This window comes from Acanthisitta chloris, unplaced genomic scaffold (assembly GCF_000695815.1).
Source record: "Acanthisitta chloris isolate BGI_N310 unplaced genomic scaffold, ASM69581v1 scaffold24472, whole genome shotgun sequence".
In the NCBI taxonomy this organism is placed as follows: Eukaryota; Metazoa; Chordata; class Aves; order Passeriformes; family Acanthisittidae; genus Acanthisitta; species Acanthisitta chloris.
Genome location: NW_008662511.1, coordinates 41,201 through 67,183, shown reverse-complemented (window position 1 = coordinate 67,183; position 25,983 = coordinate 41,201). Strand labels below are relative to the sequence as shown.

Sequence of the window (25,983 nt, the reverse complement as noted above, 5' to 3'; positions counted from 1 at the left end):
GTGACTTATTAGTGTTCTTTCATGCTAAAAAGAAATCAGATTACTTCCCAGGATTATGTTTGAAAAAACAGTAGCCAGTGCTGGAGTCAGCTATTCTCATGGCTCTGACAGACAGAGAGCAGCACTGTATCTCTACCATTTCATTATTGTTTTGGTGAAATCGGAAATGACCCCTAAGTTATGTTAAAGTTTGCAGTGGGAGCCCTTTGCTGGAAATGATCTGAAACAAATGATTCTTACGAGTTTTAAGAGTCACGTCCAACTTCCTAGAATGGGGGACACAATTCTGTGTAGCAGTTTGGCATTATTTTTAGGGTTGGCAATGCTTGAAACATTATAATTTATTAATGCTTTTTGTTTTTGAAATAAACAAAGGTTTAGGTTCATGAGGCTCAAGATACAGTAACACTGGAGCTAGGTGAATTGCTGAGCTCAAAAGAAGTTAGATAGGAAATGCTATTAGTGTTAATCATTGGTCTTTGCTTCTCTTTAAAGCCATAGAAGGCAAGGGATTAAAACACCACTGTCAAGCCTTAAATACAGGGAATTTGACATATGAAGTATTAGCTCCTTTGGCAGATGGAAGACCAGCAGAGTTCAAAGCATCAAAGAAACTGGGACTGACGGTGCTCAAGAGCACCTCTGGGGCAGTCCTAGTCCTCTGTTCCATTATTAATGCTGATTCCTGCACCATCTTCACTGTTGCCTGACTGCACAGGGTGGCAAGTGATATGATCAGGCCTTCTCAGGCACAATTTGTCTAGCGATTTTTCCCTTGAGAAGCAGTCCTTGGAAGAGAGTGTCCTGCTTGGGTTAGGAGGCACCGTGATCCTCCCTTCGTAGGGGAGAGGGGGAGCAGCTTCACTGAATCGAAGCCCAAAGGTGAGAGAGGTTCTGCTCCACCGGCAGAGTCACTGGCTTCAGGAGGGGTTGGACACTTTGCAGGTGTTTAGCAGTGAAGCATGCCTCCCCCAGGTCGTGCAGAAGAGCAGGATCTTGCTACTGTGGGCAGCTTTCAGCACAGATCTCACTAATTGAATACTGCTGGTCCCATGCTCAACTGGGATAGCTCTAAATCCATACCCAAGCTAGACAGTAACCATAGCCATCAGAGTGGCTGCATGGATATGCTAGCTAAAGGAAAAGGGCAGGGCAACAGCTCCACCAGCAAACTGCTGAAACACTCTTTTTCTTTTTTTTTAAGTCCTCTCTGTCTTTTACACTGAATTATTCCACCTGGCTTTTGGCCTGCTTTGGGGAATGGTGAATTCTAGGACAAAAATTTCTTTTGTTATTCTGTTAACATTGCTGTAAAACCCCTCTACTATTTTCTTTCTTATTAGAGAAGACTCCTTTTGAACTCATTGGCCCTTCTAAGCATGTAATACTGACTGACAGCTGGTTTCTTTTGTCCAGCACTTTCCTTTTAAATTTGGTGTATGTCCTTATCACACAGAATAGCCCTCAGTAACCCTCAGCTGCTCTTTCAGTTTTGCACTGCAGAGACATGTGCTTCCTTCCTCTCACACCAATGCAGGCAGAGCCCCCATCCCCCAGAGACTGAATCCCCCTCATTTCTTTCATAGCCAAGGGAAGTCCCAGCTGAGATCCAAAACCTCCTGGTAACACCAGCAGAGGAGAGATGGCTCACTGATAGCTTGCAAGCAAAGGGTTTCCAGCCCCAGCTGCCCCCACCACCATCCCTGACCCCACAGCCATTGGATGCAGCACATACCCATACAGTTCTCCAGAGGGATGTCGGTGCCTATCCGGATGTCATCAAGGGCGAGCTCTCCCGAGTGGCCATTGCGTATAAATCCCTCAAACACAATCTGTGAGAAATCAGGACAGAAATGTCAATGCTAAGCTGGGAAGCAAAGAGTGGCTGCTGCTCTCAAGTGAAAGGGCAGGAAATCTGCTCCTGGCTGTCCCTGCACACCTGTGGATCACCTCAGACTCGCCCTGCTCCTTTGCCTCCCCTTCCCCAGGGAAAGCTGTTGTGCAGGGACGGGTTCAACAGAGATCACTACCTGGCCTGGCAGCACTTGGCTTGCAATTTGTTCAGTTAAATACCTCTTATAAGGACTAAAGGCTCAGTGAAAACCCCCAGGTCCTTGCACAAATGGTGCAAGTGGCATAACACTGAGTTACAGGAGCAACAGCTTTGGCCTATGGTATTAAATGGGCTATGATCAGAAAAAAAGAAGGGAAGGACACAAAATGCACAGCTACATTAAGTGTAAAGTGCTGTTCTCATCGTTATGACATAAGAAGTACTGAAATGTTAGAGAAGGGTCAATTTATTCCTACTTAATCACAGGCAAAATATATTTACAAAAATAAGTATAGTCATTAGCTCTAAGAACTGCTGAGTAGAGAGACTTGCAATATTTACATAATGATGTTATTCATTCAGCTAATGCTGGTATATTCACGTTTAATGCACAAAGTAGTCAGCCGGTGCCCATCATTTTTATCTGTAGGCATATAGAGTTTACTGGTATTTTATTAAAATCCAAATCCAAACTAGTCATACAGCTCCAGTGCAAAGCTTTTGCTTTATAGCTCCCTGCCTACTGTCAAGGCATTGGAATAGGCTGCCCAAGGATGTGGCGGAATCACCATTCGTGGAAGAGTTCAAAAGGCATGTGGATGTGGCACTTGCAGATATGGTTTAGTGCTGAACATGGTGGTGCTGGGTTAATGGTTGGACTTGATGATCTTGGAGGTCTTTTCTAACCTTAGTGATGCTATGATTCTAAGGGTCCAAATAACTTCCTAGGGCTATGTATTTCACAAATCTCCTCTTACCATATTAGGTGCCCCCTTTGATCTGGGGTGCCTGGGACCCATGCCTGCCTGCAACAACACCTCCCTGAAGGGCTAGGCATATGACTGCACAGGGGATGGAGTGTCTGAGCTCAGGCCACCAACCCGCATGGGAGGCAGCAGTTTAGAGGGGTCAGTGGCCTGACAGCAGCAGCTCCCTGGGTCAGGGTGGGGACTGGGAACTGGCTGGAGCAAGGTTCTCCACCAGGTGGTCATTAAAGTGCTGCCCCAAGCCCGCAAGTACATGTTTTCTTCTGCATTGAAGAGTGCTGGATGCTGTGCTGATGCTCACTAACAACTGACAACAGTAGCCCTGGCTCCCTGGCAAACGGCATGCTGTCCAGAAGGGCTAACCATGCCAAAGACACTCCTGGAAGCAGCCTCCTCTCCATGGGGTGCTGGTACAGCTGTGCCAGAGGGGCTCAGGCGGCTGTGGTGAGCAGCACAGCTCCCTTCCTCCCTTGGCTCATCCCTTCTCTTCCACTGGTCTTCTGACAGTGGGACAGGGCCTTGATCCCACAGTGCTGCGGCCAGGCTATGGTATCTGAGAAGCAGATTCACAAACAAACCCGCATTTCCTCTTCCTTCTCCCATGTCAGCACTTTCAGCTGAGGCTGGAGAAGGGCTGTTTGCTGTCTGCCCTTATGAGCTGGCCGTACGCCCTCTCTGCTTCCCACTTTTCCTGGCTGCAGGGTTTGCTCCCTAGAGCTGCATGCCTGCCTCTGGTCAGACCACCTGATGACCTCCAGTTCAGGGGGAGAAATGCACAAAACCAAACTGCAAAAAAAAAAAGAAGGGAGAATATTTCCAAGGTGGGAGATCTGAGGAATATAAAAGGCAACAGGCTGAACAAAGGCCCAAGTCTGTGCAGAAGACAGGCACTCTTGGAATAACAAACAGGGTAGTTTAGTTTCTATGGTAACTTGAGAAACACAATGAAAACAGCCACATTCCCTAATGATGAATGGGCCCTGGCTCTGAAATGCTGAAATCAAGATGCTGGAGATGTCTACCTGGTCCAGCACACCTTCCTGAGGATCTTACCCGGTACTCCATGTCGTAGCTTGGCAAGATGATGCGGCCTTCCCTCCACTCCTCCCCTTGGTCCTCCATGATGACCCATAGTGCCTTGTGCTCCTGGCTGGCTTCCCGCCAGACCCGCAGCATCACCCCATTGCTGCCCCATGCCTGGTATTGGAAAACCATGCAGACAGCAGTCTGGGGCAGATAGATGGTGGGGCTGATTAGCCGAGCTCGCTGGCCTTCCCGCCTTCCGCTGCTTTGCAGCTGCAGGTAATTCTTGATATCTGTTCAGAGAGGAAAACACCTTTATATTATTTTCTGTAGCCACTGCCACAAATGTCTCACCTCCTGCCAGGTGGCTTTGGCAGTGCTGGACCCCACACCTGCAGCAGTGGGGTCTTGCACTGGCACCCTCTATATGTTCATCCAGCCATGCCACTGCTGTGCCCTGTGCAGCCCAGGCAGGGCATAAAGGAGCATGCCTCTCTCACCAGCCACCACCTTCTGGTAGGAGACTAACAGCAGAACCAGAAAGAGTTAAGATGAAGACCAGCATAATTAGGAAAAGTTAAAGAGCAGTCTTTAACTGTCAGAAGAAATGACGCCATAATAACGGCATTGTGTATTTATTTGCAGTTTATTTGTATTTATTGATGTGTATTTATGTATGTGCATTTATGCTACTGGGAGCTTGCTCAGTGAACAAGCCTGAGGTAGGTTTTTCTAAGGCTGGTGCTGGAAACTCATCTTGGGATGGGCATCTCAAGCTGTGTTCATCCTGCCACTTCTCATCCCCAGTGGTAAATACTCCAGCTGACAATTTTGTTTTGAGGATATGCACAACAAAATGAAACCTTGGCTCTCAGTTTTACTGTAATGCAGCAAAACAACCTCTAAAGCACAGCACAGAAGAAGGACATGGTCCCAGTGAGTGAAGCATGCATAGGTGAAAACTGAGTTGTTGCAAACTTGAAGGCAGCTGAAATACATACAGCAGAGGATTCACTTACTTTAATATTATATTTAAATTGTGTCACACTTTTTGTCAGTCTTCAGGGAGGAGATTTGATATATTTGATATCCCAGGAGAAGTTCAAGTCTGAGACTGGAACTAGAGATACTTGATCTGAATACCAATAGCAGCAAAAGCCCATGAATACAAATCCCTGGGCACAGCTGATTTTATGTGGAATCAGTGGTTTCCAGCCCTCTCTGATGAAAAGTCTCCTCAAGGAGTTTCCCACTTGCAGCTTGGATATCTGAAGTCCCTTAGCAACTGAGAGCCAAGCGTGTAGCTGAACTGATACTTACCTGTTCCCCCATCATGACCAGTGGCAGGACAGAGTCCCTTGGGCTGCTCCAACTGCACTGCCTGCAGTGCAAGGTGACACAGATAGGCCAATGACAGATATTGCTGAATTTTGCATTTCGCTCAATAACAGGAGGCACACACTTGCTCTTGTTAGACAGCAGGCTAATGCCACTGGTGCTTCATGCCAGCCCGTGCCAGCCCTCCTACAGCCCAGGAGGGTTATCTCTGCCCCAGGACCACACCAAAGGGTCTGTCGTCTCCTTCCCCCACATCTTATTCTGCTGCACTTGACAGGCACAGCTCTGAACAGTAGCTTGCCTCCTGCTTGCCCTGCTCCCTCTGCAGCTTCAGTGCCCACAGCAATGGCAAGAGCAGTATGTGTACACAGAATGTATGCAAAGTGTGCTCAAAACACCTCCAAAACTTAAACTAGAGAGACCTGAACTTGGAACCCAGTTCCTGAGTACTCAAAGACAGGTCCCACCCAGAAAACAGCAGTTGACCTCACTGCTGCTCAGCAATCAGGTGACATCTCAGCCCAAGGTAGATCTATCGGTGGGTCTGGCCCTGCTGCGAGTTTGTCACTGGCAGAGAGCTGAAACCCAACACTGTGATCTACACAGCTTTCTTAAATAAATTTAGGAAAAGACAATAGTAATATTTGCTATCACTCTACTCCTGGGATGTATGATCAGCATATTTCAAAAGTGTATATGCTCCTATGCACTTTCACTGATTTTGCTGCATGAAGGACAAATATGTCCCTGACTGGCCACATAAAGAAAGAGCAACATTTTTCAGCAATATTTTCCAGCACCTATGAAATGTACCTAAGTCACTTGGCACTTTATGCCAACAAACAGCAGCAGAAAAAAAGATGAAAGTATGTTTGCCCACTCCTGCTTGAGTGAATCACTTGAAAAAGAACCATGCCGTTCTCTAATGGAGGAGTGTTCTTGTGATTTACCTCAGAGGGGTAGTAGTGGAGGAGGAGATGTGGGAGATAAACAAGTGGAGGAAGAAAAAAAAGAACAAGCTGTACTCCATGCCTAAGGAGCGATAAGGCATAATAAGTCATCAAGGTCTCCTGAATTAAAATCCTCTTTTTGTAATTCACTACAAGCCTCTTCAAATAAAAAAACAACAACAAGAAAAAGCCATCAACAACAAACAAGGGAGCAAGTCAGACTGCGGTCATACACTTATCTCACAGCTGAAATGGTCTCACAGGCAAATCTTTAATAAAAGCACTAGCTATGCTCACGAATTATCAAATCCAAATCCTCAAAGTTCAGGACCAACCTTTGGTGCCATTATCCAGGCAGCCTGATTGAGCACAGGCATATGAGCCATCCTTGAATCCACTCAATGCCCACAGCTGACTACAAGGGACTATGCTATTTGCGTAGCTGGACACCTCCCATGATCTGCACCCTGGGAGCTGGTGGTACCCAGTGTCGCTGCCTCTGCCACTTCAGGAAGAGCCTGTGTGCCCCTGAGTCACATCCGTCCTATCAGAGTTGACACCAACCTTCTGTTTGTTCCTATTCCTATCAGACTGTGAAATCAAAGAAACTCCTAAACTGCAGCCAAAACTGGTGCTCCTCTCAGCCACACAGGAACTTTCAGAGCCCTGGGAACTCTTCTGTGGCCTCTTCCCAATGCTTGCTGGGGCCCACAGAGCTCTCCAGGACCTACTGGCAGTCCCTGGAGCTTACAAGGAGGCTTAGTCTTTGAGTCATGAATCCAGCTGCTCCCTTGCAAGTAGCAGTGGGTTTGGGCACCACACTTGCTCCTGGTACCAGTTTCTGGAGCAGAAAGCTGAGTGCAAGTAGACTTGACTTTCTATGCCATTTGAAGATGAAATGGCTGGATCACTCTAATGGCTAGCTGGACCTTTGGAAAAGCCCCACGAATTTGCTGAGACTGACTGAATAAGGACACTGTGGAGCTAATTGTTGGAACAGCATGTGGGAACCTGGTGGTTCCAGTAGTTGCTCTGTTTGATACAGTAAATGGAAGCCTTCGGCACAGAAAGCACCTGAAAGGCTGATTTCCCCCTGTTAAAACACTTGAAGGGAGCTTTGCAATGATGTGCTGATCAATTCTTCCAGGATCAGAAATGCATTTTAATCTCTTTCCCAGAACTTTGCTTTGCAGCCTCTGTTCCAGCTAACAAGGCAGCTATATCCCCCACAGAACTGGCACTGGTAGTTCAAAGCACCAGCTCAAAAAAGGCAGGACAAACCTGCTCAGCCATTTTACTGCTGTTTTGCAACTGATGCTATGGCATAACTCTCATCGAAGATTTATGGGATCATCTGGATGTAGGGGAGCCAGGAGTGTGAACATGTAACCACCCTAGCCAGACAGAGGCAGAGCCCCTCATACGTGCACGGCAGTGAGTCCCAGAATAATCACCAACTGGGCTCTGAAAACCAACCATCTGGCCAACGCAGTTTCCTCTTGGCACACCTGTCCCCTCCCTGCTAGTAAGCCATCTGAGAGGACATTAGGGGCAGCGGGGGATGAAGCCTCACAGTTTGGGTCAGGCTGCTAGCATGAACCATGGCAGCCAACCCCTCTGCAAGGTCAGCCAGCCTGTGCTTGGGTCCTGCATGTCTCACCCCGTCTCCCAGGAGAAGCACCATCCCTCATCATTCTCAGCAGCACATCTGGAGGTGTTCCAGCAAAACATGTTGGGCAGCATGTACACAAGCAATTACTGAGATTTCAGATTCCCTCTGCATTTCCCCCTCACTGGATATTGTTGAGTTACAGCTGCTGCTCCTACAGAGGAACCACGGTGAATTGCCTTCACTTACATCCCTCCAAAGGTCACTGCACTCTTCTTCATTGCAGAGCTTGTTTCACACTGTGCTTTCATAGCAGCACCACAGCCCAGTGACAGCCACCTCTGATCTGTCAACACTGCTCTGGGCCCTGTCTGCTGCCTGCACAGCCCCAAATGCCACCCCGACCATGCTGTGTCATGGCCAAGGGGACATCCCAGTGGGGCCTCATCCTGGTGTTCTTCTGGAGCATGTGAGTTGGAGGCTGCATCAGCTCTTGCCTTTCCCAGAGAGCAGATCAGCTCAGATGTCCTCATGACTGCAGGGTGGTCTGGTAGCAGGGGAATGGCAGCTGCATGAATATGCAGATTGAAATTGGATAGTTATTAGATTTAAAATTTTTTTTTGCAAATCACACAAATTCACCTCAAAAGGCTGCTGCTGTCATTTCAGTGACAGGTCTCTCCTCAATGACAGACTTTCATTTACGAAGGAAAATCAATCCTCCATAAAACTAATATTTATATTAACTCGATCACTGCGTCTGCTGGAAAATCCCCTCAATTTTGATTATGTGTTAATTAGTCTGCCAAGTCCTTGCCATTTCAGTCTCTAAATCAGTCTGTCAAAAGGCATAAAACCCCACAATTGCCCAGAACCAAGCTCTCTGCCTGCTCTCTGGAGCCTTTCTAATGGATGAGCCATTACATCTTCTCAATTAAGCCTCACGTCCTCAACAGCACCGTGCAACTGTGAGTCCTATCACTTCCCCTCAGGTGTGCAGGGAGGGCACAGTGTCCCTGACAAATCAAATGCCAATTAGAGCCTGACATTTATGCTAAGTGAGCTGCATGCCACCAAACCGCGTCCTGCAGGAGCCTGGCATGGCACCCTGCATGCCCTTACATGAAAGGGTCTGTGCAGACACACCTGTGCTCAGCATTTGCATGCACAACTGAAGGCATTAACCAAGCTAGCACTTCCACTGCACAGGCTGCACATTGCTGCTTGCTGGTGCAAGCACATGCTTTCCCGAATCAGGCTCTGTGACTCACAGGCTGCTAAGTCACTGCTGCGAAGCAATAGAGTGGTGCACACACTAAGGTTTGAGAGATAGTGTCTTGCTTTCCAGAGAGCATTCCAGCCTGGTTTTTTAGGCAGTGTGTGTTACTGGTGTTTGGGTCCAAAAAGTGACTAAGGACTCTGACAGGCATGCAGTGAAGAAATGGGTGAACCCCGACCCCGGTGGAACAGTTTCTTTCCCTTTGTCTCCAGCCCAGCTCCAGTGAGTGGGAGCTTTGCTGGAAATGAGGAACAGATCATTGCCATGCCCTTTTCCTCATGAAAGGCAGTATGGCCAGAAGGACAGTCACAGCCTGGCCCTAGCCCACAGCCAGGGAACTCACACAGCCCAGCTGACACTCAGCAAACCCGGGTGCTGGAGTGTTCCAGCTCCACCATGCTGTGGGTGGCCAGGGCACAAAGGACTTTTTAGCATTTGTTGTCCTCACTGTGCAAACATGAGACAGGAGAGAAATGCACAGCTTTGCTAAGAGGCAATCTGTACTACACATGAGGGGAGCTGGGAGAGACAGAGCTGGATATGTGGTCTCCTACCCACAGTGTGCAGCTGCTCACTCATTGCACAGAAGTGCTTGACTTTCACACACCCCACATGTAAAACTCCCTCCTACTTCAAAGGAGACAGGATTGACCCATGAGGTCAAAATGTGGCCCCAAGGCACAAGCCCTGAGACTCTCAAGAGAGTAAGTGCAGATCCAGTTCAGTCCAGCCCTGCTCTGTTAACACCATAAAAACCTTTCTGCTGGTTTGGACACAGTAGAATCAAGGCCTTCAGGCAGCAGTTCTCATGCAGGAAAAATATGAAACTTTCCCTTTTAAAGACCCCATGGGAAAAACACAGGAATGGTAAAGGGTCACCATCAGCTTAAAAACAGCTCAGCATTTGTTTCTCTTAAAAAATAAGCTCTTACGAAACTTCAGAGCACTACAAACACTCCTCTGCTGAAAACGCTTTGAAACAAATAAACCTTTCCCTGCAGTGCCTGCAAGCCAAATGAGCAGCATTCCTGACCCTCAAAGCCACCAAGGCCGTGGCCCACAAGAGAAGCTCTCAGTGGGTTTTTGCAGCCCAGCCCAAGAGCTGTGTGGTCAGGAGAGCTGCAAGGTTAAAAGTGCTTCCTTTTCTGTGTGCACGTACAGCTGCCAACATCCAAACAACACGGCGTTCACAGGGCTCTGACCCTGATGCCGTGCTCACCCGAATGAGAAGCAGTATGTGGTAAAGCTACAGACCCCACAGTGCTCTTCTAGGACCACATGGTATTTACTTAAGCACTGCAAGAAAATGGAAAGGAAAAAAATGGGCAAAGCACACGGATTCCAGCTTTTCAGTGCTGGCTTCTTAGTGTAGCATCACTGAGAGCAATGCAATCACACACCTGCCAGCTAAGGATACGACACAGGATCTCTACACTCTTCAGGATCAAGACCCCAGTGAAATTCAAAGATGGTGAAGAGCTGAGGTGCCCAAGTTATCAACCCAGATTTATTTTCAGGTCTTAAGACCTTTATCTTGACACCAATGGCATGCTGCCACTGCGTGCAGCAGGAGGGGGAATGAAATTTCATTGAAACCTGAACTTGTTGCTCCATGAAGATTGCTAGGTGCAGCTAAGGGGAATCTTTCTGCAGATAGGAAGCATCTGAAAGTCCGTAGAGGGAAAAATCCTGGCAAAAATCCTGGCAATCTCTTGTGGGGCCATGGAAAAGGGAGCAGTGGTATTTTCCAGGCTTGCCAAGGGCAGGTAGCAGTTGGAACCATGCTGGGCTTCTGCTGAGCTGGGCACTTTGGGTCCACTTTTACCAACGAGGTTCCCAGACATGTAATGGGAGCCTGCAGGAGAGGACGTGGAGTTAATCCATGGTGTGAAGAGCCCAAGGAACACAGGGCTAAAAAAAGAAATGCAGAGCTGCCTGAAAGAGTATCTTGGAAATAAAAATAGTGGAATGAGAGCAGTGGGTGTCTTGTCAGTCTTGAGAAGTTCTCTGTGCAAAAGACAGGGAGGAATTGCATGCAGTGCATAAAATGAAACTGGGAAATATCTGAGGAATTCAGGCCTGTCCCTCAGCAGACTTTTCTAATCAAGTGCCTCACAGAGAATGCTTCACTATGGTCATCTCCTTCCCCCTCTTGCTTATGCAGACTGAGCCAGGGCTCCTCCTTTCATTATTATTATTTTGTATTTTAATTTTAATTTTTGTTTTGCCATTTTCAAAAGAAGTAGAAACACAACCCACATCACTCTTAAAGGCACAGCACACTTCCTTGCTACTGCGGAGCAGCCACAGCCTGGGCCAGCACCTTTAAATCAGGGTAAATCAGGTTCCAGCAGCTCTGAGTTCCCGTTAGCTTTTGCCCTGCCTCTAACCAAGCACAGCTGCTCTCCTTCACCCAACTGCTCACCCCAGGGTGGGGAATTCAGAAGCAAAGACCACCCCGAACAATGGCTTTTCATTCCTTGCTCCCTGGAGTCTAAGTATGAACCTTCTAAGTAGAAACAAAGTGCTGGAGGGAGCACGAGGGAAAGGCAGGGGAAGAATGGCGGAGTGTGAACCAAACAATGCTTCAATTCTGTCCCCACTGAGGGCTGGCATTGCCTCTTTTTCATGTTTCTTGAATTGGTTTTAAAAGCTGTGTGGGCAAGAAAAAAGCAAATAGTTGCTTCCTTTTGTGTCATGTCTTCTTAATTTCTAAGAGCAGGACCAAAGTGAGGCACAGCAGTGATGTCTCTGTATTTTGGCCCCTCTGCAGCCCTGTGCTGTGTGGGCAAGGCAGCAGCACAGATGCCAGGAGGGCACATCCTTGCTCGACCCAGCTGGGAGGCACATCCCATTGCAGTGCTAACAATCCCTCAGCCTATGCCTGTGTCTGCTACTGACTTCCTCCACTGCTTTGGGCAAGTCGCTTCAGCCCCCTGGAGCTGCCACCTCCTCCTCTTCCTCTGCTCGTACAGCCCACGACCCTTGTCAGGTGCTTCAGTATCTGAGTCAGCACAGCACCTTAAGGGAGAGCTCTCCACATTGGCACAAAACCAGATCACTGAACTCAGCAGGACAATGCTCCTCAGCTGCAGTGATGAGACTTTGAAATTCATAACTGAGAAAAAGGAGAAGAGTAGAAGGGTAAAAACCAGAACTGCATGCTGAGCTGTATGAGGCAGCACCAGCCTCTCCTGGGCCACAACAGACTCTTCTAAGAAACTATGGCCAACTAATTGTAGGGTGACTCAGGGGAGAGGAAATGAAATGAAAAATTGAGTCTGAGTTATAAAAATAAGTAATTTTTATCCTACTTGCAGGAGACTTATATTAATTAAACATTATTACAGAGAATGAGATGGGGAGGGTTATTAAGTCTGGGGCTGGCTGTAAGTGTTCTCTCCTGTTGCCTGAGGCTCCACTGAGCTCCAGATATTAATCTTCTAAAGCACTCAAATGCTGAAGAGATAAACACTTGAAATATGAAAATATTTTTCTCCATAGCAGACACCGTCTCCCTGTGTCACGCCAAAGAATTTGTCAGATGTCCATATGGGCTGCACTTACAGCATTACCGTGTCTCTTAGAAAAAAACTGAGCACCTCAGGAGCTGAAGAGAGAAATGATGTGTGCATTTGTGTGGGGGTGATTTGTGTGTGGAGATGTAGCAGATTCTCCTCTTCCCATATGTTTCTGGAATACATATTTTCCTCTTTAGCACTGCCTACCAGGTGTTGGCTGCATGGCTTTCCAACTGGCTGGCAGCACTGCCAATCTGGCCAGCAACTCTGCCAGGTGGCTAACAGGTTTGCCTGAATGTTTGCATCTTGAGACTCAACCTTACCAAGGAGAGGGCGAGGAGGAGCCCATAGCATGCATGGCTCCCTGGGTGCATGACATGCAGACACTGGAATCACCAGCCATCAGGGCAGAGCCAAAGACACTAAGATCAGCCAGCTTTCCCTGGGGGAATCTTGAGTTTCACAAGCAATGACTGATAGTGAAGTGACACAATGGTGACACAGTCTACTATTATAAGGACACTGGCAAATGTTCTTCTTGCCAACCGTGCCACAAAGTCAATGAGGGGTAAGGAAAGCACACTAGGCCTGGGGCAAGTTCCAAGCTGTGAATCTGAAGAACTTGATCTATCAACCACATTGCCAGAGGCAGGCTCCCTTGCAACCCATGCCAGCACATCTCAGTGAGGTCCTCCACAAATTACGCAACACTCATGCAAATCTTCTGCTTCCAAAGCATGGAAGAAAAAAAGACCAAAAGTCAAACAGCAAGAAGCTAGCATTTTCAGCATTCTTAGGGCTTAGCTCATCTTTCACTTGGAGAAGGCTGAAATCCAGCCTATGTGAACCCAGAGTGCAGAATAGCTGAAGACTATAGGCAATCTGAGTAACATATGGGAGGAAGAAATGCATTCTGGGGAAAAAGCATTGGATCCTACAGAGGACATTTGGATCAAGATGTGGAACAAAGCCCAGGCTAACCTTCACAGTCACAGGGGATTCAAAGCCCAGTGTCTTCTGTTTCAAGAGTATCTCAAGAGGACAGTTAGTATAATTCAGTGCCAGTGGTCATAGTCCTATAAATAAGTCATGAACCATACAGCAAAGCATCTGAAAGCTTCTATCAAAGAAAATGTTCAGCTCTGCACAGTCTTCACAGCTCATGATAGCTGTGCAACAATCATTCATACTGTTCACACGGACAAAGCCCCATCAGCTCCCCCTTCCCTGCTTTGGTATTAACCACCTTACCAGGCACAGTCTCAGGACTTGGTTCAGAGTTTCCAATCCAGGTGCTTGTAGGCTGAAAAGACCATGTATAACCAGTTGCCAAGTCATGTGACCAACCACAGAGGTCTTCAGGAAGATCAAAGTTGCAGTTGAAGTTTGCAGGGAGTTGGAAATCTTATAAAAAGAAATAGAAGAAAAATAAAGTTGGATTAAAAAATGATCTACCCATGAAGGGGTCCTATTAAAACACAACCCAAAACTATAATAGCTGGCAAGCCATCAGTACCAAAGAAAGCATGAAATTTCACTCACACTGATGCTTTTAACCTATCTCACATTTCTTCAGCTCCAGGGATCAGCCTTAAGTTCTGCATCATCAAAATGTTCACACCACGTCCTGTGGCTAATCCACCAAACTAAGTAAATATAAAAGCAAGTACCAAATGCTTCCAGACTCTAATCAGCACCTCCTCTTCATTCCCTAGAGTGGTCAATATTGAATGCCTTTTTAAATGTCAGGGAAAAATGCTTCCTGAGTGCCCCATGCGCAGCAGTTCCTGCTTTGACTCCACAAGGAGAATCTCAAGTGCTCCAGAAACCCAGCTCCTGAGTGACAGATCTAGCCACTTGCACCAGACGGGAGCTGTCTGTCAATGTGGAGAGCTGTCACTCACCGCGTCCTACCTTCTCATGGAAATGCTACCAGGGAAAACGTGGGGCCACCATGAGCTCGAGCTTTTGGATTCTGAGTGAAAGGAGCCAGCCTCTATTTCTAGCTCTGCTATGGACTCACACCACATGGTCTTTGGAAGAGTCATTTAACTTTTCATCTGTGAAACAGGAGCAGAGCTAATTCCCCTGTGACAACAGCTTTGGAAGCTCTGGAGAGCTTTCCTGCAGAGACAGGGCTGTGGGCAGGCAGGCGCATGCCAGGAGCTGCATGTAGCAGTGAGGCAGCTGCTGGCTCCTTCAGTTGAAGAAAGCAGTCATAAGGCATGGAGACTGCAGAAATTGTCTGAATCCATCCCAAGCACTCAGCGGACATGCACGTCTGAGCCTAATTATAGGCCAGGTTTTTCCTGAGCAAAGAGGAAGTTTTAAATCACAGTGCCCACAAAGTGAGCAACTGCCAGAAGGTGAGTGACTCAAGAGATAGGCATCTCATTTGCTGTGAGGGGCAGAGGGCTTTTTTTGACATGCTCCCACTCCAAAATAAAACAATGCAGATCACGGATCCTTTTATTCCAATTTAATCTCATACCCTGGAGAGCAGCATTGTTTCTGTTAGGCTGTCATAAATCTGATTGTCCAGAGAAACACAGTCATTGTTTATGGAGTATAAGAATGAAAATTATTGCTAAATCTGAGGGAAGCTGACAGCGAGGCTGCTTCCACGCTCCACAGCATACTCCGCTTGCTCTCTTGCCCTGGACCGCACCCAGGAATCGTGGTGTTGCAGAGACTATTATTGGCCTAAATTTCCTCTCAGCAGTTTCCCAAGTGCCTCAGTGGTTGCATAGGCTTATGACTGAGGCAAAGCAACGACAATCAGGCCCTTTGAGCTACGTCTGCAACTTGCATTTCCAGAACTAAACTACAGCAGAATCCCAATGGGAGGTGTGAAAAAACCAATTAATGTTCTTTTAAAAAATTTATTTATTTAAAAATCCATTAGTTTTTTTTCACTGGGACTGAAAGCTGAAGTGTAAGAAGTCCTAGGAGCATCTCAAATGATGGCTTTTCCTCATGAGATTCTTGTTGAAGTCCTTGTGTAAATGCTCCAGTGCTGAAGCCCAGGCTCTGCTGTTGTGCCCAGAGGCATGCACGTCCTGCACACTGCGTTGTACAACTAACCTTGCACAGCTCTGCCAAGGCCTCGCCTCTTCATCTGGATATTTCACAAGCTTTAGATGCTCTCATCCCCCTTGCAAGGGGCAGAAGAATATGATGTCTACTTTTACAGGTAGGCATCTGAGGCAGAGATAAGCCTCCCCCAGCACTGGCTCTTAACAAGCACAGCATGTAGTCTAAACTGACATTCGGCGTCTACTATAGTCAGAAGAGGCAGGCAAGTGCCACAGATACCAAACCATTTCCTGTGCATCTGACAGCCATCTAAGACTGGGAGGATGAAATCCTGCCTGGAGTTAATGTTCCCCTCTCTCTGCTGCCTGCACAGGGAGCCCAGACTGTCCTCCTAAATTTTAAGCCACTGATATTAGGGAAGATGATCCTTAATGAGGTAAGTGTTCAGGACATCAGCCTTTGCTACAAGTCTTGATTTACTCCCAGAGTTGTGACTTCTGCAAAAGGAGCCCTGCATACAAGGTAGTCTCTCCTCTGAATTTATGACATCCAGTCAGAAGGATCTGGAACAGAGGTGGCTCTAAACAGGGCACTAAGTGAGTTTCTTCAGTTCATATAAGGAAGCTGGGAGCGCAGCTTTTCATGTCTTGTACCCTAGGGACCAAATTAACTGCTATCTCTTGCTCTTCCATCCTTCCTTGATATAACTTATCAGATTTTGTCAGGTTTGTTTATGGGTTGGTTTGTGTTTTTTCATCCTGGCCTATCACTAATAATATTGCTCAAAGCTTTCCAGGAATCAGCTCCATGTATAGGAGCTAATGGGAAGATAAGAGTATTTGCTTAGCTCTTAACCCATCACTTATTGAGATAAAGATGTGCTGCTCTGATACATACCCTCCTCTTCTCCACAGCTGTCACCACACTCAGTTGCTTCTTCATCAGTTGGGTATGGGGTGGTGGTCTCTTCGCTCTTCAAAGTGGGCACCAGTGTCTCTGCAGTGGGCTTTACATCTGAAAAAAATGGAGTAGGGATGCTGTTTGCAACAAGCAGTACAAGAAGCCCAGGTAGTAGAAAACAAGACAGAATATCTTTTTATCACATTCTTATAATGGCAGGAAGAGACTGAAAAAGAATGCTATGAAATTTCCACATGCTACAAATGTCAGCATGATTTGAACTTCAAGTGAACTGTCTGTTTCCATATGGGAGTTCTATGAATTTGGAGTTCCCATTGGACAAGGCTCTCCTCTAAACATACATGCTACTTTTTGTTTTAATTTTTTAATCTACAATCTACACTGGTGTTGGCAATCCACTTAGCTGTCATTACTGGATAAGTGAGATCACAAGCACAACATCTTTTTCATTCATAAAGGCATATGACACATTAAAAAACACACACAACATTCCCACCAATTGTGCCAATTTTTAAAACAAGTCACTCAAACCCACAAATGATGTAACTGCAAACGGACCCAGAGGATCCCCTAGTGTGCTGTGGCTCACTGCAGAAAGCATCTGGTTTCACACTTCAGGCTCCTGACTGCTCCTGACTATGCTTTCAAAGGGTCTCTTTCCAATTTCCCTTTCTCCAGTGTGGCCTGTGTGAAACAACCTCCAAGCAGGTGTCAGGGGAAACTCAGGCAAGAAAGAGAAGAATATTAAGATCAACAGTAAAAGACATTAGGCTCCAGCAAACTCTCCTTTTAAGGGTGCATTAACTGGAGTACAGCAGGCTTGATTCTTTCCACTTTTAAAAGGAGGCAGCTTTGCTCAGTTATGTGTGATTGCATTTCTTTGTCAGCACCCTTCAGGATATCATTTAATAAAGCCAGAAGCAGGAGGAAATGGCTAAATACATTGAATATTTTCCATAGGCTTCTTTATGCCCTTTTATTTTCCTGTTATTAAACATGTTGCACATAAACTCTTGGGGGTTTTGTACTTTTTTTCCAGTGGCTCTTTTGTTCAGGATAAAGTACCAAATAACCTCAAAGACTTTTAATTTGTAAGTTCAAACTTGTTACAACCCCATAAAACTCCAAACACAACCAAGAAGCAAATTGCAAGCAGCCAGGCACAGAAAAATGCCATAAAAAAGAAAGGAAGAAAAAAAGCAGCAGGTGAAGGCAACATATCAAAAGCTGCAAGTTATGTAGAGCTGGTACATTTTTTTAGGTTGTTGTCCCTGTATTTCGAGATTTATAGCTGAAAAGTGACAATGTGGAAGGACCTTGAAAGCCAAGTCCCATATAGGACACAGATGCTGAGCGGATGTAAATCAACAGTGTTGCATTGCCCTGGACAAGCCACAGAAATACATCTTGAAAAATCAGTTACCATGGCAGAGCCGCAACACGATGGTTACAAGAGATAATGAAAATAGCAGGCAGGACAGAGTCATGTGTGAAATGGAAAGTGAAAAAGAGAGGTCTTGCTTGCTCGCTTTCTCTCTTCCTCCCTGGCCCTGCAAGTGTCTGTGTGACTGGTGGTAACTGCTAATCAAAATGCAAAGTCACTGAGCAATTGAAACCAGATGTTTGGAACTTCAAAGGAGAGAAACCCAGCTGCAAGTGAGCATTCATCATTCTCCACTCTTCAGAGGAAAAAATTTGGCAGGTCTTTGAAAGAAGCCAATTGCTGACTGCCTGCTTCCCAGTTTTTGAGTTACTAGCCAAGTAGTTTGTGAGCCCAGTTGTGGCTGTTACCTGTTTGACGCAGTTATTGCGATGCTTGTTGCTGGTAAGAAATAGAAACATCTGGGCAGGGTGCACATGGGCTTAGACCCTCATTTGAAAGTATTTTCAATCAGCTTGTTCTAATCCACTTCTTAATCTTTTTCTAAAGCAAGTGCAATTGCCTGGGTTTTCACAGCCAGTTCTGTAACATGCCTGGGTCCTCCCAGCAAAGGAGAGCCGTATCTTGGCATTGTCAAGGACTGCTACGTGTAGCCAGCCTGGATTAAGCATGCAGATAATGCCATGGGCTATCTCTGCTCCCCAGGTTGCATCAAGGATATAAATGTTTTTTATAACATGGTGAATCCACAAGATTACAAGCCCTGCTCTCATTACAAAGCTGAATGACTGCAGATTAATAAAGCTACAGATATTTATGACTTGGCAGTTGAGGTTTAAACATTACAATGTGCAAATTATTAGCCAGACTGGGAAATGACCATAAAGCACCCTGTCTGGAAAAAACATGGGCTGTTGCTGCTAATATTGAAAGTGAGCAGGGACATAGCTGTAAAAGAAAATTTGGACCAAAAATAGCACAAGAAATTGAGGATGACAGACCCCTTTTACTCTCTAATTTGGAGGAGCAGAATGGAGGCGCTGACATACACATGGAGGTCTTGTGTGACTGCTTCCCTTTGTGGCAGTGCTGCACCAGTCAGCAATGGCCTGCAGAGATCTGGCAGCTGGAAACTCCTGGGAGCTGCAGCAAGCAGCAATGTGGGAGCTGCGTGACCACTTCTGCACAGAGCCTCAGCTCCTGCTACTTGCATAAAAGCCATGGCCCCTGTTTGTCCTAGCATGTTGTCAGATTTAAATTAAGATTTAATCTTGATTTACAGTTTAGATAATTTACAATGGATTCCCAGTCCAGGGAGATATTTACCGTTGAATTCAAAAGTAACAAATTATCATTATTAATGGTGTGTATGTGTATTGTGTGATTTAGTGTTAAGTGTTTGTATTGCATCTCACAGCACATCACAGGAGGAAATAGTAGCAAAGACTCCACAAGAGGGTAAAAAAAAAGCTCTGTTACTTTAAAGATTTCTAGAATTGGAATTCATGGAAGAAAATGCCTTCTACAGATGTGTTTATAAAATGGAAATCATACCTCTTTATCACCAACATCTGGACACCAGATTCAGATTTAAGCAGATTATTAAAAACTAAAATAGGTTAAAAAGGGGGACAACTAGCCCCTGGCACTGAAAAGTTAGCATCAGACCCAATGACCTGTTGGGTGCATTTTTTGCTTTGGGGATGAAACTATGGAGCAATCAATCACCACTGAGCCTCAGAGGGTCAGAAGCACAACCTCTACTGATCCTAGTGAGTGTATTAGACAGTTTTCTTCTCTGTTTTAAAAACAATGGTGGCTGCAAGGCAAACCACTTGTGAAAAACAGGTGGAAAAAAGTGAGCAAACTTCCCCGGTCTTAGGAATGCTGTAGAGATGTCACAGCATTGACATAGAGATTGCCCACCTTGTCTATGAAAGGATTTCCACATGGAGTTCAGTGAGAGAGGGATGGTTGTTTTTACAGCAAAGCCTTGTTGTGGTAACTCAAGATACCTGTACTGGTCACTGCACCCCCCTTCCACACCTCTGCTTCTCTTGCTACTTTTTGTCTTATTTATTTGGCCTAAAAAGCCCAAATATTATCTACCATGGATACTGGGAAAGCCTACACAACATCCAGATGAAAGATCTGAAAGGAATGTGAAGGGAGTTGGGGACTGTGTGAAACCTTGGAGTCCAAACATGGCTGCATCCTGCATCAAGGCCAACTCTTTTTATAGTGGAAATAAAAAGATGGAGCCAAGCCACCCTGCTGGCCCTGCCTTCATGGCTGCAGTCTCCCTGCCATGGTCTGGCCCCAAGGTAGGACAGCAGAAGGAGAAATAACCTTAAGTTTGCACCTTGCTGGTTTAGTGCCTTCTGTGGCCCAAAAGCAGCCAGTGGGCAGAGGTGTAGGGGTTCCTACCTGTCCAGTCACAGCCCAGAACCTCCAGACGCATTCCTATTCCCGCTGGGGACCACCTCTCTGGGTGCACTCGGATGTACTGGGCAGGAACAGGATCAAACCTCCGGATTTCAGGGATATCGTAGTGGATGTTGCCTTCAAAAAGCTACAGAGAGAAAGACAGAGAGAGAAAAGGCAAGAGATATGTGCATCTTGCATGCTCTCTAGCGGACTTGATATTTTGGGTCTGGCAGGAACTTAGTCACAGTTTGAAACAGTTTAGGTATCCAACTCCAAGTCATCAAGCCCAGTTGAGCAGAAATTGGCCTCTTCTTCCTCAGTTTCAAGAGGACCAGACAGACTATTTCTAAGAAACTTGCACAATCTCTCCTGGCCTCTGCTTATATCCAGATTCTGATCCAAGCCATGCAGGGGAAGTTTGGGGAATATCCACTAACTTCACATATAAATGAGATCAGATTTGTCCTTTGGTAAATAAAGAAGCTACTGCATGTTCTAGGATAGTGTAAATGCTCAGTTTTCCTCACAATCTAAGTACTTCTGCTTTTCAGTTTACATGTACAAACTAGCCTGTGGAGAATAAATGGAGGGCGATAGATAGCATCAGCCCTCATTTGTAGGATCAGGAAAAATTAAAACTTACCCAAATTTTAATGAGAGAAGTTTGCATAAAAAAAGAACAGGCAGTAGCAGAGAATTCATTTATTCCTCAAGTCCCCTGCCACTCCCATAGTACTAATCAGAAAAATTATGGGAAACTTCAACAATATGGGAAAAATATGAGGAACTTCAGGGTCACACCAGTGTGGCAAAGGGACTTCAAATATAGCAAATCTCCCAAGGAGAAGTTGTGATTCATCTTCCTCTTCCAGAGGTGCACACCATGACAGCCACTCCTTTTCCTTTGAAATACATAATTAGCATGTGTCAAATATAATTGAACACACCATCTTGTAAGCTCTGACCTGCAGGAGCTGGGAGAACCAGAAGGTGATGCCCACATCACCAGGCCTGGTCCACAGTAGGAAATGAAATTGCCACTACCAAGGCAAGGTGGAACCTACAGCCTCTAGTACAGATTAGGAGCAGTAGCAGGGGACACAACCTGGGATTTCATGGTGACGACCCAAACTCCCAAGATCTCCGTGGGGAGAAGACAGCCAATTTCTTAAGACCCCATCAGGCAGACTGAAGCTAGCCAGAAATGTATCTTGTTTTGCAGCTGCTCCAGGATGTGCCTACCTTGGCTTGCATTGTTTTGGGGTCCTGGATGAAGTCCCAGTCCTTTCCATTCATGCTGTAGGCCACCTTAAATTTCTTCACAAAGGAGCGGGACTCGGTGGTGATCACACTGTCCCCTCCACGAGCCCCCTGGATAATGACGCCTTTGATATTCTTTGGGACACCAAGGTCCACCTGCAGCCATTCCTCCCCAGGCTGGGCTTGGGGCACACGAGGAAACCATCCTGAGCGGCTGCTCACCAGGCGGGCCATGCTGGGAGACCAGTCATAGCCTCTGATGGAAGAGGCTGAGATCTGTGAGTCAGGAATGAGGCCAGAAAGCATTCCCAGCAAGCTGGAGCAGGGTGAATCTGCAGGGAAGGAAAGGGCATGAACCGTCAAAGGAGCGTGAACCGGGTAGTTGAAGGGAAGCACTTGCAGTTCTCCCCACAGCTTTAAGCTCTGGACACTGAAGCAACACCAGCACTGGGCATTTCCCCCTTGCCTCTGGGACCTGGGTGCCTCCATGCTACTCATAGCATCACTGTTCCCACCCCAAGCAGCCACGACAGCAGAACGGAACAGCATGCCAGGACAGGCTGTTGGACGGACAGAGAGGAGGGCTGAGGCCAAGGGGAGGAGGGGACCCTCACCAGTGATGCGGCAGCCATACAGCTCCAGCCTCAGGGCAATGCCATTGTGCCAGGTCTGGGGACGGATACGCACAAAGCGCGTGAGCACTGGGCTGTGGATCTTGTTGAGAACCACCTCCGTGGCATCCTCATTGGCCTGAAATGTCTGTAAGGGAGAGAAGACACAAATGTGGATACATCCTCACTAGATCAGCAGTCAAAATAATCTCAGCAAGGAAAACCAAGGAAAGGCTCTCTGGTTAGGGCCAGCCTCCAGCCAGGGCAAGCACCTAGGGGCAGGCACGGGGATCTGAGCTGCTGGCAGGACAGCATGGTGAATGGACTCACCTATCAGGCAGGAGACTCAGAAGTTTGCTGCCCCACTGCCTCTCACAGCACTCTGAGGTACCTCAGACTATCACACCATAGTTGCTCCAACCTTGCCCCCAAGCCTACAGCCACTCCAACGCAAACAACCAGATGTCCTCAAACACTGCATGAGATCTAACCTCCTCTCCATGGGTAAACAGACTGACATTCTGACACATCCTTGCACTGAACTCCACCAGGAAACATCACGTACAAGCAGTGGCGTGAGCAGGGAGGATGTCACCTCTGCCTGAGGTTACAAGCCAGCCCTTTGCCTCTGCCTCTCCTGCGCCCAAGCGACCTGCCACATGGAGACAGCCTGCCACACAGACAGCTTCGAGAGAGAGTTTATGATCCAACGTGGTATGAAAAGGCTGCTGTCTTACCAGATGGCCATAATCAATAACTACCAGATGGATGTTAGATCCACCCCTTCTGCCCATTTTTTTAATAGGCTGGACAAGGACTGGATAGCTTTTCTGTTTCAGGCTGCAAAGCCATAGCAGGAAAGAAAAAGGAGGGAAAGAAAATATCCAACCTGAGGGTAATTTTCAACCCTTTCTCTGCCCCAGCATAAAGCACTAAAGCTCACAGATCAAGGCTGCTCTTCAGGACAGGGCTAGAGCATCCTCCGATCTCAGTCAGGAGCTGCATCCACACTGAGATACTGACTGGGTTCTTCTGCAGGCTCCTACCCTGCATATGAGTGCCAAGCACAGGAGCTCCCACTAAGTTTATCTCAGACCAAAGCAGGAGAGTGTAATCTCTGGCACCAATCTCCCGTTGGAGGCAAGAGTCAAACAGTTCAGCTGCAGATCCCTGTTATCCAGGACAGAAAAAGGGGTGAGGCAATATCTTGGCCCCTTGCCTTGAATAGCAGTTAAGAAGCATTTTATAATTCTCCCATGTCTCTACTCTTGCAGATGGCACATGTTATTGCTCTTCTCCCAGGATCCAGCGTGCCAGGGTGTGCAGAGGATGTTTACAGGGAGGGACAGGGGCTGTTCACAGCACTCCAGCTAGCACATTACCGCCCAGCCCACGACAGCAGCACTCCTTCAGCTGGAGAGCAGCTACCCCACAGAGGGACTTGGTTGCAAATCTGGCTGGTAACTGGGATTTGGGATCGCTGTAAATTTGAGGAGAAATGCTAATCTGGAGAATATATATCATGCTGCTACTGTTTAGCAACACAGTATGGTTAATGTGTTTTTAATATCCTACTTTATCCTGTCTGACCCCACATCCCATCCTTTTCCTTGCTCAGCAGACACCAAATACCCTTTTTACCAGCAGGAGGGCTATAAGAAGAGTGGTTACTGTGAAATGCTCTCCAGGAATGTATGTGTCTTGTAAACCTGTGGGAACACATGCACACACACACGCAGACACAGAGTCTGAACTTGTACATTTCCACACCACAGCAAAGTCTCCAGCTTTATGCCAACGCTGGAGCTGACACACAACACCTTACCTCTGAACCTAACACCGGAGGACAGGAAATGTTTATCTGAGCAGGTGCAACTATTTTAGCACAAGGAGAAGCACATCAGGTCAGCCTAAAGGTTCCTCTGTCCCAGGGGGTGGCTTCTGATGGTGGCCCCTGCAGATGCCCAAGGGCAGCAAGTCCAGTGGAGTCTTCTCCTGGCAACCTCTCTTCATTTCTCACAATCAGCAGTGTAAAGACTCCATGAGCCAAAGGTTGCATATGGACCCGCATATTTAACAGTCATTGATGAGGTTTACTGCTCTTTTTGATTTAACGTATTTCAAGTTTTCTTCTTTTTTAGCTCACTTCATGCATACGAGCATCAGGGGGCCAGAATCCAAATTTACACCAGTGTAATTTGTTGCTGACTTCTGCACAGTCAAGTTTGACAGAAAGCAGAAGCAGGACTCAGCCCGAAAACTTTATCACTACCACATGCATTGCTGAAAGCACCTCTTACATGACCTTGGTCCCAGTCACTCGCTTTCAAGGAAGGCAACCTCAATTCTGCTTTAGATTTAGAAACCAGTGATTTCCTCAGGCTAGATCACACTCAACAAGCCATGAACTCTGAAATGGGGCCTTGATATTCCAGATGGCCAGTCTGTGAGGGCAGAAGCACCACCTGACTTCTAGCTCTGCTCTCAGCTGCATTGTCAGGATCTGCTCCATTGAACCTTGTTTCTGAAAAGCCCCAGCTGATCACAGGAAGTCATCACTTCCCACCCCGTTCAGAATAACAGAAAGGGTCCATTTTCAGAGGGCATGTGCTTATTGCTGTTAGAGATTTGGGGGCCTGACACCTGCCTTTCAGCCTTCTCAAGAGGATATGCATTGTGAGCTTGCAGGTCCTGATGCTGCTGACCAGGATCTGACCCTGAGTGTATGGTTTCTCTGCATTGAAAATGCCAACCCCAGAGCCTCAGTGCACTGTGGAAAGTCCCATTGATTTGAACAGGCTCTACATCCTGCCTCAAATTAGCACTCGCAGCATAGGAAGAACTAGCAGGAAAATGTGTGAAATTGGGAGTGCCAAGAAAGCAAAGATTTCTTCCCCCTTACCAAAATAGAACATTGCTATTCCTCCCATCCTATCTGCTTCCCATCCCACTCAGCACATATTTTGAGCCAAGTCTTCGAATGGTGCAAATCAACATATCGCCATTGAAGTATAAGAAGTCACAGTAATTTACACCAGCAGAAAAAAAAATATCTGGCTGTGATCTAGGGAGATAGATAGATAAATAGATACACACTCAGCAGAGAGCACACATGCGTATGCACATGAACACACACTGAAGGGTGATGAAGCCAGAAAACAAATGGGAAAAACCATTAACAATTAAAAGCACCTTCCAAAAAGCAGTCAAGGGAACTAATTTTCAGTGCTGCCCATCGACTCTGCATATACTATATATTTACTTCTGTTTTAGTCCAGACAGCAGGTTTACATGAAAATTAAACTGATAACCAATAAGAGCTGACCTGCTTAATTAATTTGCTGCAGAAAGCAAGTGGTGGGAGATGATGTCTAGGCTAGAGGAGGACTGTGAGAGTTTTCCATGTGCGCACACTTGCAAACTCCACACCAACGTTTACAAGTTGTATTTCTGACATGTTGAAACTGCCATAGTGATGGGGGGGGATTTCTGAAGCTGCATTAGTTCCAGTGGATATGGGAAATGTGCCATTGGCAGTTTGGAGTGAAGGCAGTGAAGGACAGACAAAAAGTGCTGTGAAGTTGAAGAGGCAGCGAGTCAGGGAGGGGGTAGGAGGTAACCTCTCTCCTGCTCTATTTATTATGCTGCTTGGCCACTATGCAATTGCTTGGGGAGCTAAAGAAAGCAGCTGGGGGAGGCAGAGGAGAAGGCCAAGGACGGCAGCAGCCCTGCCTTCATCCTTATGTATATGTCTCTTTGGACCCACTAGATTTACTGCAGAATTATGTTACTCCCGTGGAGACATAG

At 46.7% G+C, this 25,983-nt stretch overlaps 1 protein-coding gene across 1 annotated transcript in view; it reads right to left on the bottom strand.

The window, feature by feature from the left end:
* NRP2 (neuropilin 2) overlaps positions 1-25,983 on the bottom strand; it is a gene marked incomplete at both ends in the record, with an annotated part of 73,638 nt that overhangs the window by 17,249 nt on the left and 30,406 nt on the right. Inside the window, 7 exons of the mRNA XM_009070633.1 lie at positions 1,736-1,832; positions 3,874-4,136; positions 13,792-13,944; positions 16,474-16,590; positions 20,306-20,450; positions 21,548-21,897; positions 22,180-22,324. Of these exons, the coding sequence (XP_009068881.1) occupies positions 1,736-1,832; positions 3,874-4,136; positions 13,792-13,944; positions 16,474-16,590; positions 20,306-20,450; positions 21,548-21,897; positions 22,180-22,324 (1,270 nt within the window). The remainder of the gene's footprint in view (positions 1-1,735; positions 1,833-3,873; positions 4,137-13,791; positions 13,945-16,473; positions 16,591-20,305; positions 20,451-21,547; positions 21,898-22,179; positions 22,325-25,983) is intronic.